The 15,208-nt window shown below is 40.4% G+C and overlaps 2 protein-coding genes across 2 annotated transcripts; one reads left to right on the top strand and one right to left on the bottom strand.

Moving 5' to 3' along the window:
* Positions 1-269: 269 nt before the first annotated feature.
* Positions 270-7,534, top strand: lamp1a (lysosomal associated membrane protein 1a). The gene is made up of 9 exons (XM_026378055.2): positions 270-586; positions 3,730-3,836; positions 3,965-4,184; positions 4,863-5,024; positions 5,140-5,366; positions 5,462-5,587; positions 5,681-5,747; positions 5,829-5,996; positions 6,741-7,534. The coding sequence occupies exons 1-9, from the start codon at positions 295-297 to the stop codon at positions 6,878-6,880; spliced, it is 1,509 nt and encodes a 502-aa protein (XP_026233840.1). The 5' UTR covers positions 270-294; the 3' UTR covers positions 6,881-7,534.
* A 44-nt stretch (positions 7,535-7,578) lies between these two features.
* On the bottom strand, positions 7,579-14,692 carry grtp1a (growth hormone regulated TBC protein 1a). Its single transcript, XM_026378056.1, is given in 9 exon segments — positions 7,579-8,425; positions 8,534-8,719; positions 9,443-9,615; positions 9,865-9,961; positions 10,408-10,532; positions 11,346-11,504; positions 11,596-11,747; positions 14,047-14,087; positions 14,089-14,692. Coding segments are annotated over 9 exon segments (1,059 nt in total). The 5' UTR covers positions 14,122-14,692; the 3' UTR covers positions 7,579-8,332.
* Positions 14,693-15,208: the final 516 nt, after the last annotated feature.

Below are 15,208 nucleotides of genomic sequence, written 5' to 3'. Positions count from 1 at the left end.
CTCTCTTCAGTACGTGTCGAGGTCTTAGCGCCTCTGCTTTTTAATTATGAGGGAGTTACAAAGCACTGAGGTGTCATGTCGTGCGTGAGTTCCCCGAAAAACACAAATCACGTGTTTCAACATTATTCCTGGAAACGTTTTTCTTTTGGGCTCATTTACATCGTGTATCTGTGATGACTCGTCTTTAACAGCAGGATTCGTGTTGGGGACATTTTGTTGAGTTCATCGCTTTGATCGCAGCTCAGAGGAAAACACACACGGGGGGGGGGCGCTCTCACGTGACCGGCTAGCTCAATGCTACACGGTTCACATGACGGGACTCGGCTTATGCAGCTAGTACCGAGCGGTCTTCCTGTAGCACAGACACTAAACCCATCGCATCGCATCGAAACGTGGACAGCACTGATCCACAGCTGTAGTTTCGGCTTCGGACCGTCGACCCACCTGCAGCCGCCACACAGCACCAGCTCTCCGGGCTTTTACCGAAACATCTTCCCCCCCCCTCCCCCGGAGATTAAAAACACTTCAGATCGGAGCTGGAAGATGAAACTGGTCGCGGTCGTCGTCGCCTGGTTTGCGGTGTTAGGTGAGTGTCGGTGCGGTTTGGAAGCTGGAGGCGACCGAGTGGTCGATTAATCGAAATGTTCATCACGTTACAGTCGATTAATGGGCAACTTGTGGTTAAATGAAGCTGAGTCGTAAGACTACAGCTAACAGTTTGACCGTCGATACTGTTAATCTGTACAGTAATGACACAGAAAACAGTTGTTACTGTCAAACAGTTAATCGATTACTCGGTTAATCAACTCAGCTGCTGAATTCACTCAGTGCTGTACAAGCTACTGTAATGATGACGTCACACTCGTGACTACTTCATTTAAAAGGAGTGAAACTTATAAAAATAGTCATGTAACTTGAATATTATTGTTCTTTATTTTCTATTATTAATCAATGTTCATAGAATATTTGGAGCATAAACCAAAAATTGCAATTTACTGTAACTATAGAAACTTTGCACTAACTAATTAAAACCAATCACATTAGTTGGCCTAATCTTACATTTAATTAATTTAATAATAACTTAGGTAATAAGTTCAATGAATAATTGGTGTAACCAGCTGTATCCAACACGGAAAGAGCCATTTTGTTGACAATCTGCAAGTCTTTTATTTATTTATTTATTTGTTTTACCAAAGTTGCAATGTCATTTTTGTAAAACTCACATTAGTGTGTTAGTGATTTACACGTCCACACATAACGTTCAGTCCCTCTTCACATGTTCTCGTACATACTGGCAAACACAAGATCGCACTAATGGCATGTTCATGAGGGCTTCTCATCAAATTTCACAAAATTGATGACTCGTTACTTAGAAAACAAATGTTAAAAGTATATATTATACATTTACTTAACTAAATATGTACTAATTACTTTATATATTAACACTTGTGTACATAAACTTTAAAAACTATGAAAAATTAAGCTTTACAAATTGAACCCCAGATAAAAAAAAATACTTGCATCTAAGTTGGGAAACAGTTGATTGATTTGTTTAATATATTTAGTTTGTTCAAATTGTTAAAAAAAAAACCTGACTCATGTATTTGAAGATATGACCACGGACATATGTTATTAAAAGATCAATTCACTTCTCAGTATGAAACAAAAAGTCGATTGACACAATAGTAATAATGGCATAATGACATTTTTTGTGTGTGTTTTTCAGGGAAATATGTGAAAAATGTTTGTTTCACTTCTCATATGGTACTTGCTGGCCTTCTTAATCTTTGTAAAGAAGAAAGTAGAAGAAAGTAGGCAAGACATTTCAAGACACATTTAGCTTGTGTGCTTTTAGCAATTTTGATATATTTCAATGCCAAACTACAAACTGAGCAGTTGATAATAAAAAATAATTAACAGATTATGTGACAATAAAATTGTTTCAGCTCAGACTCTAAATTTAGCTTTTGTATATAGTCCTAACTTTGTACTTATATGAATGTAAGCTATTATTTTATATACATCCAAACAAAGTGTTTCCGTTGCTGTACCACAGAAGTAAACACAAAAAAACTAAACAAACACAGCACTTAAAGTTCCTACAATAGCAGGTTTGATCAAGCAGTGTTTTGATCTGATACAGATTGTTGGGACAATGCTTGTCAAAGACCCAATGTGGTGCATTGACCAGATCATTTGTTTGTTTAGTCCCTGAGATGAGGGGTCTGAACATCCTGAAGTTTGGCCAACTGGATGAGTTGACCTTCAGCCTTTGAAAGATTCACATGAATCAAATTCAAAATCCAAATGTCAGAGATGTTCTCGGTATGAAAACAGGCCAGCGTTACCAGAGAAGCCTCTGGGTCTGCTCTATTGTATTCTACTCTAATGTAATATCCAGGGTTTGTTAATGTTGTAGACCAGCAGATCGACCTCATTGTTGTGTCATTGGAGAGCTTCACGTGACTTCTGTCATGGCTTTGTGTTGCTTGCCGCCCAGTCGGGGCCTATTGACAGAGCTAGTTTATGACCAGTTGAATCATTCAGAGCACACAGATACCTGGCTGCTGGTACTGGAAAACAGGCCAGTGCAGTTGTTGCTCAACTAGTTGCAACACAGTGCTGACCTATTATTGTTAAAATCATTTTGCTGTAGCCTGTTGGCACCAACCTTTCCTTCTAACGCACATTGCATATTTTTCTGTGATGTTAATCGGATACAAACCCTGATATCTGCTGTGTGATACGTTGTTCACACAGCTGCTTTTATTTCCTGATCAGATTGCACTGTTGGGTAAACCGTCTGCTGTGTGTTTACAGGGGCAACAGAGAGGTGACATCGGGGTCACGTTTCAGCAAGAACATTTTATGAATCTGTTTTTTTTTTCACTGAAGTCTGACCACGGATAAAAAAGAAACTAAAAACATACAGCGCATTCAGTCAGTGTCTGAGCTGATGGAAAATAATCCAAAGAGGAATAGTGGCGGTCACGCAACAGCCGCATGTGTGCTGCTTCTGGGAAGTGTGAAGCAAGTGTCAAAACTCCTGTATTGCGTGAACTTAATCGTGAAATGAGTGAGAGAGTTTTGTTTTTAAGGATATGAGATGCAGGGTTGATAAGTGCATGAGTCCTGAATAGCCCACAGTAGCTTCCAAACATTGTGTTTGAGAACTACGAGCACTCTCTCGCGCGCAGCAGTGAGATGCCAGTTTCTAGGGCTCAGAGTTATTAATAGCTCACAATGCAAGTGGTAAAACTGCCAATTTGGCTGAGTTAGTAATTCTGTTCATAGGAGCCACATTGAGCCTACTTAAGCAGTATGGCTCCTGGCACCTTGGTTATTAAGGGGAAGCTCAGTTTAACCTTTAGCTGTCAGTTGACCTCTAGTGGCAGCTTGTGTGAACTGCTTTGTTGTGTGTGCAGGACATGGTGGATGTGTTATGGTAATCAAGCAAGTTGTCATTTTGTAAACAAGGTAAGTCAAATAAAGAATATTGTTATTCAAATTAGTATTAAACCTGTGAAGTACATCTTATTATCCAACGGTATGAGCAGCTAATAGCTCATAATCAGGTTGAGGCTCATCAACACTCGAGTGTACAGTAATTATCATATCATTATCATTATCATGTGCCGCTTTTCCTGTATATATTTTCAGTTGTGTTTGTTTGTTTTGCATGTTTTTCTTGGATGGTTTTATCCATAAAATTACATTTTACCCCCACAGGTTGCATTCAGGCTGTCACCCTTGAGGTGAACGAGGGGAACTCCACCTGCATTAAGGCTGACCTTTCTGCATCGTTCTTAATCACATACAACACCACCAACGGCACAGTACGTACAGTGACAACAATATTCAGTTTGATATTTAGTGATGGCTTTAATATGTATACATTTTATCAGAGTCGTAATACCTTCAGGTTCCCTTGTGAACACCAGCCATATCACTTGTCTTTCATCAGAAAACGGTGCAGGTCTCGCTGCCTAACTCCACCACAGTGGACAAAGGCAGCAGCTCATGTGGCACAGGCAGCAGTTCACCATGGCTGGTGGCAGAGTTTGGATCCGGTCACGCACTGGGGCTGAGCTTTTCCACCAATGGAAGTCTGTACAGTGTTGCTAACCTCACACTACAGTACAATCTCAGCGACACATCAATCTTCCCTGAGGCCAACAGCTCTGGTGAGAACACTGCGTCAGACCATTCAGCACAGCGTACAGTGTTTGTTATCAGTTGTGGTTCAGTACAGTCACTTCACATGCAAATCTATTCATCGTTAGTTCATTTTAGTCAAAGAGTTAAAGTTCACATTTACAATGTAATTAGCTGCAACCAGCAGGACAGATTATTTAATTACTGTACCTAGCAGTAAAAGGAGCGACATTATAAGCATAAGAAATAATTCAGGTCAGGTGATGTCTGGAGCTGTATTGAAAGATGTCACTGATGTTTTGTAGACCAAATATTTAATTGAGAAATAATTGTCAAATGAATCATTACTATTGTTATGTTATAGCTATTTTATTTGTTTCATGTCTTCTGTCACTCATCTCATTTTCATGTTGTACCTATAGACTGTGAAAACTACTGAGGGTAGTTTGTACGACTTACTCAGTGTTTATAGTATTAAATTAGTCGAACCCAAATCCTGCCTACAGTGCATCCTGAAAGTATTCACCACACTTTTTTGTTATGTTACAGCCAAAATGGATTAAATTCATTATTTTCCTTGAAATTCTACAAACAATGCCCCATAATGACAACGTGACAGTTGCTAAAATACATTTTAAACTTGGTGCTAAATATTGTGTTCAGTGTAGCTGGATAACTGATGGGTTGTATGTTTGCTTGTGTCCTAGACGTGGTCACTGTGGTGTCTGCTTCCGTTGGGATATGGGCGGTGGTCAACACCACCTACCGCTGTTTCACCCCAACCACTTTTGCAGTTGGCGGAGCAGCTGTCACCTTCTCCAATGTGAGGCTGGAGGCGTACATGCCAGGAAATGATCTGAGTGCAACAGGTACGAGAGTGGCTGCAGCTGTGTTCTCGAACGAGTGTGTGTGTGTAATCGTAGGATATTTGAGCTGCTTCTGAATAGATAATTAAATATTTCTTTGTTATTTATCTTGTCTCAGAAAGCATATGTGTAGCAGATAAGGCCAGTACTACAGCTCCACCTACGACTACCAGAACTCCTACTACTACTACTACAGCTACCACAACAATAGCTCCATCACCAGCTCCTCCAGGAACACCTGAACGAGGCACCTACTCTGTAAACAACACCAACGGCACTGTTTGTCTGCTGGCACAAATGGGACTGCAGCTCAATGTCTCCTACTTCTCTCAATCTCAGAATAAGGTAATGTCGATCATCCTGAGCTGAATTTTCAGTTTGAATCCTTTACTAAACTTTAATTGAACTATATTGAATTTTTTTTTTTCCAACTTTGCCAGACGGTCCAAGACATTGTTAACCTGAATCCTAATCTGACGAGATCCTCAGGCTCGTGTGAAGCCACCAGTGCTACACTGACTTTGTTACACGAGGGAAACACAACACTGAATTTTATCTTCACTTTGGTAATTTCATTCCTCCAATTGTGTGAATTTAGTTTTTGTTATGTGTGTGTGTGTGAATCTAAGTATCCATTCAACTCTTTCTGCTGTTTGTAGAACGCCACATCCAACAAGTACCACCTGAGTGGGGTGACGCTGCTTGCTAATTGGTCAGATTTGCCTGGTAAATAATATTTGATATTTGAATTTTCTTGGCTCTGATTTGTTTACCTTGAAGAAATACTAATACAATTATCTCCCCCAGCTCCCATGTCAGTCAGTAACACCAGTCTTGACTACCTCCGGAGCACGCTGGGCCGCTCGTATATGTGCAACGCAGAGCAGACTCTGAATGTCGCATCAGATTTCTCTCTCAACACCTTCAGACTGCAGGTCCAGCCCTTTGGAATCACCACCAACCAGTTTGCCACAGGTACTACTGCTGCGTTATTTTATACACGCTGGTGTAAAATTATGCATAGGAACAGTTGTGCACTTTGGGGAAATATATCTCAATGCTTTCTTGCCAAGAGTGAAAAGAAAAGATTCACTCACATTAATGAAAATAAACCTATTGCAGCAAGGAGATCCCATAAAGGTGGAATGTGTCATTTTTAAGTTTGTGTATAAATTAAACAAAGTGACAGAACATGCTTTAGAAGTGATTTGATGTTTTTTTTTATCTTTTTAATTCCCTCACTTACAGTTTTGATACCAAGCTAACTCAGCTGTCACTGGCTGTAGATTCCTATTTGGGTGCTAACATGAGAACATTCCCCAAATATGAAACTGTTCTTTCTGTAAGCCCAATTAAAGCTTGTTTAGCTGCATCAAGCTCATCAACTACTTACATGTATCACTCACCAGTTTTGTGACTACTTTTATTGTCTGTATTTTCACGGCACAGGAAACTTACTGCCACTGACATAGATAGGATTTTCCTGAGCATTGCTGTCAATGAACACAATACCACAATTGTGTCGTGTCAATGGATAAAAAGATGTGGCCACAGAGAGATTAAAGGTCTGAAACTGGGCTCACGCTATCGTTCATCAGCAAGGCCAAAGTCTCTCGTCAGTAATCCCTCTGTTGAGGCTGTAGTTGGATAGGACATCCAGCCATTAACTGATTCTGTAACAGAGCATTTCCTTCTCTCTCTGATTGTCTGCGTCTCTAGCGGAGGAGTGCCAGCTGGACCAGGACCAGATGCTCATCCCCATCATAGTCGGAGCAGCTCTTGCTGGCCTGGTGCTGATTGTACTCATCGCATACCTAATAGGCAAGAAGAGGAGCCACGCTGGTTACCAGACCATCTGAATGGGCCCATTATTTACCGTTAACCTGACAGACTGAATGGTGGAGGGATTAACCTGAATGTGTGAATGAGCAAAAAAACAGACTGTGGCCTCAAGGATGAGTGAATGGAAGCAGTTGGTACTCTGGTGACTGAATGCTGTTACAGATTCTTCTGAATGTGACCTCTGGTTATTTTATTCCCTTTTCTCTGTGGATGATGATGATAAAAAGCCAAATACCTGAGTTTAGACGGTGTGCATCATGATGAAGCCCGAGAGGACTCGGCCTTCACTTAATCAAGAATGGAGGCTGTGAGAATTTACTGTAGCATGTTCACTCAGCTTTTCTGCTGTTTCTGTCTAGGAATTGGTTGAAATTGCTTTAACTGCCATTTGTTTTTAGCTATAATTGTGGTTTATAGCTGTAAATATTTATAAACATTTAATAGCCCTTGGAATTAAATAGGCACATTTCCGATGGCTTGTTCACAGTTGGTCAAAAGTCTGACGATTGTAAAAACATTTCAAGGTAGGTGGAGTTTTACTTTTACGCTCACTTATCTCAGTAATTATCAGTCACAGTCCTCCACAGTAGACATTGTGATAAAAGCCTGAATTGTTCCATCAGTACACTGAGACTCAGCTGACTCAACAAGTAAACAGATGTATGCGTTGATTTTCTGTCCTTGCTTTTTCCCCACAAGAAAGTCAACATAAACATAAGTGATTTCATCTTTTATTTTTATAGAAAACGGTTTGATGAAAAATCCAGCAATGTGTTTTTTGAGTAGTTCAGCTTAGTCAACCACATGTACATTACACACTACCCGGAGCTGGGATTAATGCCCAAGTTATTTTTTTCCAGTGCAACAAAATCTGACATTTGTACAACCTCAATTTAAAAGGCCCCAAAACCCAGCAACTGGACACGTTATTGTTAGAAAAAGAAAAGAGCAGCCCTTTCAGTTATATATCTGTTGTGGAATCAGTATAATTCACATTGGATTACCATAGCATGTTCTGCCACTATGAACTCTGGCAGTCAACTACCCACTAGCTAAAACGACAGTCATTACACTTTATAATACAATGTGATGGAGACGAGATGAAATGCAATAGGCAGGTTCCTCTGTTGTGTCTACAGTGTGCAACACATACTCATTTAAATCACCTGGCTACAAGAGTGTTGTCTTCAGTGTCTCTGACTTTGTGGAATAAAGTGCATAAATACCCATTATAGCAAAAATATTCACTTAAGAAAAAACTACATGTAATTTTCTTATGAAATTCTCAGTTCATACACCACATTACGAAGACTATTCTGAATAATATATTTACATCTAGGGTTGTGTGTTTTAAAATAAGAACACAAACTACAGTGTAGGTGTCAATGTGACATTAAATCCATTATTTATGAGCTGCTAGCTGCTGAACCGTGGAATGTGTAGTGAGACTGAGCAACAGGTAGTCGGGGTCATGACTCTTCTGAAACAATGCGAGATCGACATATTACCCGCAGCTTAGTCAAGGTTGCCATGGAGAGACTTCTTGGTTCAGTGAAGATTTTCTTGGAAAGGCAAGAAACAGCACAATTATAAAATTGAATGTTTATCAGTTCACTGGAGGAACGATATGTTCAAAACATATAGTTATTAACCATGGGCTCTTCTTCTACCTGCATAAAAGTGTGGCACTCGTCAACAAATGGTCCTTGGGTTATCTGCTTGAAGATTTGGCAGACATCTGGCAGAGACTGGGCCTGCTCAATCGAAGCCTGGTTGTGGTGGATCAGTGTCAGAGCTACACGGAACAGGATTTTTGAGCCCTCGTAGAACAAGCAATCCCATATCCGCAGAACTGTCTGCACAAAATAACCAACAATTACTCCTACCAGAAAACACTGAACTCGTAGTCAATTGCAGAAAAGATGTTAGTGATGGTATTTACTAGAAAACTCTCAAGCATCAAAGCTATGTTGCATAAAGAGTCACAGAAAGATGACTCAGAGCTGTTGCTAGTGAAATCTAACAAAATGCACAACTACGCTCAGTCTTAATGAAGTTGTTAGGCAGATTATTTTACTACAACAAAAACTACGTTATTTTCATTCCAAAGGTTAACAAAAAAAATAGGAGACCATATGTAACGTGGGCACATGAGAAAATGAAATCTGAAATGGTTGGACAACAAACACAGAGGTCTATGTCCTTCCTGGGCCAATAGATGGAGCTAGTAATAAAGACTGGTTTATGTGGTAGGCGGCATTTCTAAAACAGAAAAAAATCAGCTAAAAGCAGTGTTGAAACAAAGCATATGGAACAGTGCTATAGCACAGTGAATAGTGCTTTGATTAGAAATTAAAGTTCAGAATAACATTTTCTGAACATTGCCGTTGTATGCTGCATATGTATTGTTTAAAGTTCTGACTAGAATACATCTGACACTGCAAGCTTTCCAATATTTGTGCATAAAGAGATTTTGACAAGGTGACAAAGTGTAACAGATTGCACTGACATATTCACACCAGTCAAGCTACGACGTGCGTTTCCCCCCTGGGGCAGCAGTAAACATGCAGAGAGCTCACCTCCACTGGTAAGATGTCTATGTACAGGCAGATGAACCATCGGGAGACTACGAGCGTCCACATGACATTTTGATCCATCATGGTTTTCCAGACTCCAGGAATTCTAACTTTAACCAGCTCCCCTAAGACCTCCTGGTCGGTCTTGAGCCCCAGCATGTGTGGACTGTAGTAGTCTGTAACCCCACACACAATTTAAAAAAATACATTGTTTTTAATCAATTTCAAACTAATCCTGACATTGCCTTAATCGAGTGATAACACTGGAAACATACTGTACTGCAGATCTTAAGCCATGGACAGATAAAGACCATGTGACATCTTACAGGATTATTTTTAACCCAGTTCAAAGGAGCAACCAGAACACCTGCATCTACACACACCTATCACGAGACACCAGAGGCAAATTAAGCGTACACACACACCTGGTAAGATTCTGCCGAGGAGCGCATCCATCAACCAGAAGGATTTCTCTTCGTCTTTTGTGATAATAAGTAGATACCCAGCTATGAAGTTCATCCCCTGAAGACAAAAGAGAGACACACTCAGGTCACATTTTAGTTTTGCAATCCTCTATGACAGGGTTTTATTGACACTGTGGACGTAATAAAACACCCAGGGATATAGTTGAGTGTGATCAGTATTAGATTGATGTGATTAGAGATGAATGGCTTCTAGCTACAGTGTAAGAGATGGAACCATCACCACACACCTGCTGCCTGTTTGACTTGCAAACCAGGCTTCATGTCCTCTGGAGAGTTGAATTTGCCTTTCAAATGCTAATAATTGACATAGGGCTACACTGAGCTGACACAAACAACTATTCTTATTTATTTACATCTATGCGCAAGAATTTTCATCGTCTTATTTCACAACAAAGTTTTGAGGAAATTTTAAATGAACCTAATCAAATGTAAATAATCCCAATAAATTCACTGAACCATGGATCTTCAGCATTTCTCTACTACCTGACAGTAGCCCACAGCTGGGTTGTGATAACCATAGGCCAGCAGCACGTTGTACAGAGCTTCCTGCAGACACGGGTTGGATGACTTGCGGAAGTGGATGTTGTCTGGAAATGTTCTGTTCAAGTCTGAAAGAAACAAAAAAATAAAAACACATGGACGCTTATCATAGTCTGTGCTGTGCTTTGTGTGTATACACACTTCAGAATGAGAAGCACACTCTTCAATTAATCTTTTATCCAGTCTTATCTTACTATTTTAAAATATAATTAGTAATGTGCAGGGACAGTGAGGGATTGTGTCCTCACCACTGCTCAAATGATCAATCAACTAGCTGCAAATAGAGTAAACTGGTAAAAACTTATAAATAAAAACGTTCTCTTCAAAATATTTTAACGCACTGCACACATGCACTAGTCTACATGGCCTTTCTGTATTGTTTCACCACCACCTTCAAAACCTCTTTGAGTGTTCTGCCTATGTTCTGAATGCCTGGTTCATATCTCACACATGAAGGGAAACATCAACAGGGTATCTGATCTGGTTGAGAGCAATCTCACTCACAAAGCCCTGCAGATGTCACACTGAACACTAACATATTGCATGACGCAGAGTTTCTCCCATAAACTAAACTGCATCATCTGGGGCATCGTGTCCTGTGTCGCTGACTGTGCAGCCACTTTGTTTAGCACAGTGTTCTGCACTGCTGGCTATGGTCAGCATTAACCAGCAAGCATACAGTCAAATCAGCATAGCAAACCTAATTGGCCTCAGAGACACTCAGTGAGAAAGAATTCCCCAAGTCGTTTAGTGCAGTTTGTTACTGCATAAAATAAATTCACATTTATTAAATACAAGGAACCTGTTTCATATGTTTAGTGTGATCTTTTCATTGAAAACTATGGTGTTAGTTCTATAAGGCTGACTGTTCATAGACTGACCTGTACATATGGTCTCCACCAGTTTGGGGTCATGTTGGGCTACGAGCAGGGACTGGTAGTAGCCTGGATTCTTCTCAAACTGGTCTTGGGCTCCACTGGCTGCCATCCAGATCAGAGTACGATACTCGTTGGGAATGCCCTTACGTACATAACGCTTTACTAAAGGAGAGCAAGAACACTGACATTTAGTCCACTGGTGCTGTGTGCACTCGATCTGTGTGGATACGCGGTCTTCACTTTTCACACTCACATGTTAGATTCTTCTGCACTTTCCTTTTGCCCTTCATAAGTTTGGACCATTTGATGGACCGTCGGGTGAGCACAACTAAATAGTCCGACATGAGCTCTTCATATGACTCATAATCAAAGTCCTTTGGGCGCTCAAAGCCATATGGATCCACTCTGGGCCAACAAGCATAAAGTTAGACATTAACAACACAGAATTCATGTCCTAGCAGCTTAACTTTGTTTGAACAAAATGATGTGTAGTGCACTTGTGTATCTATTCTAGTGGGTGTTTTTACAGCTTGAAAGGTGGCAGACCCATTGGCAGATTTTTTCTATTCCAGCTATTTCTATGTGACTTAAAATGTGATGGGATTATCATGTACAGTAAGTCCTAAATCTGGGTAAAGCATACCAAATTTTTTTTTTATAATTATATATATGCTGTGTGTGTGTGTGTGTGTATATATATACACGAACGGGTTAATGATTAGGAAATTAAAGGCCTCTCTTGAGGAAGGCTATTGGTAGAATGTTTTGCGAACATATGAGACCAAAGTAAAACTTCTTGGTCTCTAAAACTGAGAAGCATCATCTTTGATGAAAATTCCAGCATAAGAACCTTCTCCCATCTGAGAATCATTGTAGCTGTGCAGCCTCTAGATCATTGCTGAAATTATGAATTCTGAGTTGTATAAGAAAATATAATGCTCAACAGCACGTGGATCGTGCAGTATTAACCCTAAACAGTCATTCTTCTAGCAAACAACAGTAAAGCTGTGGAAATGTAATGTTTTGTAATGGCCAAGTCAAATTCCTATTGCTAATCCCTTAGAAATGCAGTGGAATGGCCTAAAGCAGGCAGTTCATGTAAGGAAGCCAACCAAAATCCCTGAGTTAAAGCTTTTCTACAAGGAGGAATTGGCTTAAATCCCTTCAGACCAATGTGCAGAGCTGGAAAATCATTATCAGAAATATTTATTTGGCACAAGTTCTCATGCTACTGATGCACACATATTTCGATTGGATCTCTTTATACAAAAGATTATGTTTTTACAGTACATAAATAATGAGTAAGTGGAATTTCTCAACATATTTATGCAGTGGTCACAAATTTCCAAGGCCATTGTATGAACTTTTACTTGTGTAATGTGATGTTATAGTATCTGAATTAATAGAAATTTCCAACACTAAATTAATGCTAATTTGGGCCATAAACTTAGCATAAAGAATAAATTTAATTAGTCTAGTATCATAGCATGTTTACCTAGGTTAGCTATGTCTACAATCTGGTTCTTAATGAAGAAGTCGTGGGTGTAGATGGCTCAACCGAATGCCTTAAATAACACGATAATCTCCCTGCAGCTTAACCCTTTCACAAGAGCCAACTCAAAGTCAAGGAAATGCACTACAGACCAGAAACGTGGTCTGGTCTGTAGTGAACTCAGGCTTCAACTGGTGTGGCCGTGCAAATACCGAATGGAAATAAAAGGTATCATTATGCAAAGGTTATGTTCCTCATCTGAGTTTGTCCTTGTTGCCAAAACAAAATCAAAGGTATACATGAGATGAGTCATTGCAGCGTTTGTAGATCTGGCACCTGGGTGCAGGTGTTGTTTGGGTTATCGCCGTTTGTCTGAACCACAGCTCACCTCTCATTGGCAATTACCATTTAACATTCACAATTTCCGCAGATGGGTATGAAAAAGAAACAAAGCTTTAGCCTGCGTCTACATGTAGGCAAAGTTGTTGAACTAATTTCAAATGGAACAAAGTTTAAAAACCAAGCTGTTGGCTCACTAGGTTTCCAGGAGGCGATAACATGATGATGATGTCCAGTTATTATTCAAACAGTAGAGCTGTGCTGTTTTATTTGAATTAAATAATTCAATACAGCCACAAACAACAGCCTCTTAATGGAAACAAAGTTGAATAAATACTAGTTTGAACAAAAACTGTAAATTTCTGTCTAATAAAGTGGTAAATTAAATGGACCAATATAGTTTAGTCCAGTGTAGTTGTCTACATAATGTGATTAAGTGCAAATTTGTGGGTAATTTGCTCTACTTTAATTAAAATACTAAGTACAAGTCTTCCACTTGAGACTCTACTTTCTCTTTTTCATTATTTATAATCGATTAATCATCTACACAGTGCAAAACTCATCCTCATCAGCTTCAGTCCGCGTAAATATATAAATGAGTAACGGCATTAGACTTCGGGGTCCATCATGTGGGACAGAAATAGTTAATAAATAAAAGGTAAAATCCTCAGGATTTGCTGAAGTGTGCGTAATGTGAGTTTTCTACCATGTAGAAGTAACGTGAGAGGGTAACTAACGTTACTGATCCCTCTTTCCCGCAGGATTCAAGTCTTTAACTATCTTTTTCTGGGTTTCTTTATGGGGTAAATTCACTAAGTGCTGCTGATCTCCTGAGACCGTGTCCCTGTCCGGGTTTGATCCGGCCAACCTTACCTGTCCACCCGGTCTCTAGCTCCGCCGTCAGCGGCGCCTCGGGCTCCGGCGGGTGGCTTTGTTTTTCTCCTCCATTGCTTCCTCTGCTCCGTCGATATGTGAACGAATTAAACGAACATGTGCTAAAGTCTCACCGTGTGCCCAGCGTGTTGTTTTCCAAAATAATAAAATGATATAACTTAGTTAAAGTTTCCAGTTAGCGTCGAGGACGCGCTGCTCGCTGCGCCGACTGCACTTTCTCCATGTTTGCTGCCGCTGCTCCCGGGGATTAACATCATGTTCCCCCCCCCAAATCCGGGAGAAGCGTGTTTAGGCTTCTTTTCCCACGTCAACAAAGTCGCTTTAGATCGATTTGTTTCGAGTATTTTTGATGTGTTTGCTGCGTGTGGACAGCGGAGTTCTCCTTGAGTTTTATCGCCATCCACATGCACCTGCTCCGGCTGCTCCGGCTGCTGCTCCCCGGCTCCTCGAAGTCCAACTAACCACAGTTTAACCGGCCTGCAGCTCGGTTAAAGACATCCACACGGGGAGCTACAGTAGATTAATGCTTGCCAGAGTGATCCACATGACATTAAAGACACTTTACTTCTTGTCCACAGAGGATTTCGGACTCATGACGTTTGCCCCGGGACACACACGTCAATCAGACCTTATGCTGCCTTTGGGTGCTTCCTGTAAAATCCACCTTCAGCGCTTCCATGGGATGTTTAACACACACACACACACACACACACACACACACACACACACACACACACACACACACACTGACACACTCAAGAGGCTTTGTATAGAAAAAAAAGGTTCATGTTTTATTATGTCATTTCTGAAATGTTGGTGTAGTTGCACAAAATCTCTACATCACTATTCCACCATGTTATTATTATTAATTAATTATTAGTTATTAATATTCACTTCATCACTTATTTCACACGTGTCCCGCTGGTGGATGAAGCACATTTCTCTCTATCTGACTTGTCACGGCGGCACTAAGAGTAATATGCATTTCTAATAATGCAGCAATATTAATTAATTATTATGAACAGAGCCACTCCCTGCTCGGTGGTTGTAGTGGGTTCGATGCCCCGTGAAGGCAGCAAGTCGCGCCCTCGTCAGCACAGCGACACAATAACGCGACACAGGTGCATGAGCAGGTAGCACC

Source organism: Anabas testudineus, chromosome 3 (genome assembly GCF_900324465.2).
Source record: "Anabas testudineus chromosome 3, fAnaTes1.2, whole genome shotgun sequence".
In the NCBI taxonomy this organism is placed as follows: domain Eukaryota; kingdom Metazoa; phylum Chordata; class Actinopteri; order Anabantiformes; family Anabantidae; genus Anabas; species Anabas testudineus.
The sequence above is the reverse complement of the archived record's forward strand: the minus strand, read 5'-3'. Positions and strand labels throughout refer to the sequence as shown.

Excerpts from the sequence above, each read along its gene's own strand:
- lamp1a (XM_026378055.2), top strand. The coding sequence starts at position 295 with ATGCTACACGGTTCACATGACGGGACTCGGCTTATGCAGCTAGTACCG. Across the intron at positions 5,367-5,461 it reads TCTCTCAATCTCAGAATAAG|ACGGTCCAAGACATTGTTAA; the intron begins GTAATGTCGATC and ends CAACTTTGCCAG. Across the intron at positions 5,997-6,740 it reads CACCAACCAGTTTGCCACAG|CGGAGGAGTGCCAGCTGGAC; the intron begins GTACTACTGCTG and ends CTGCGTCTCTAG.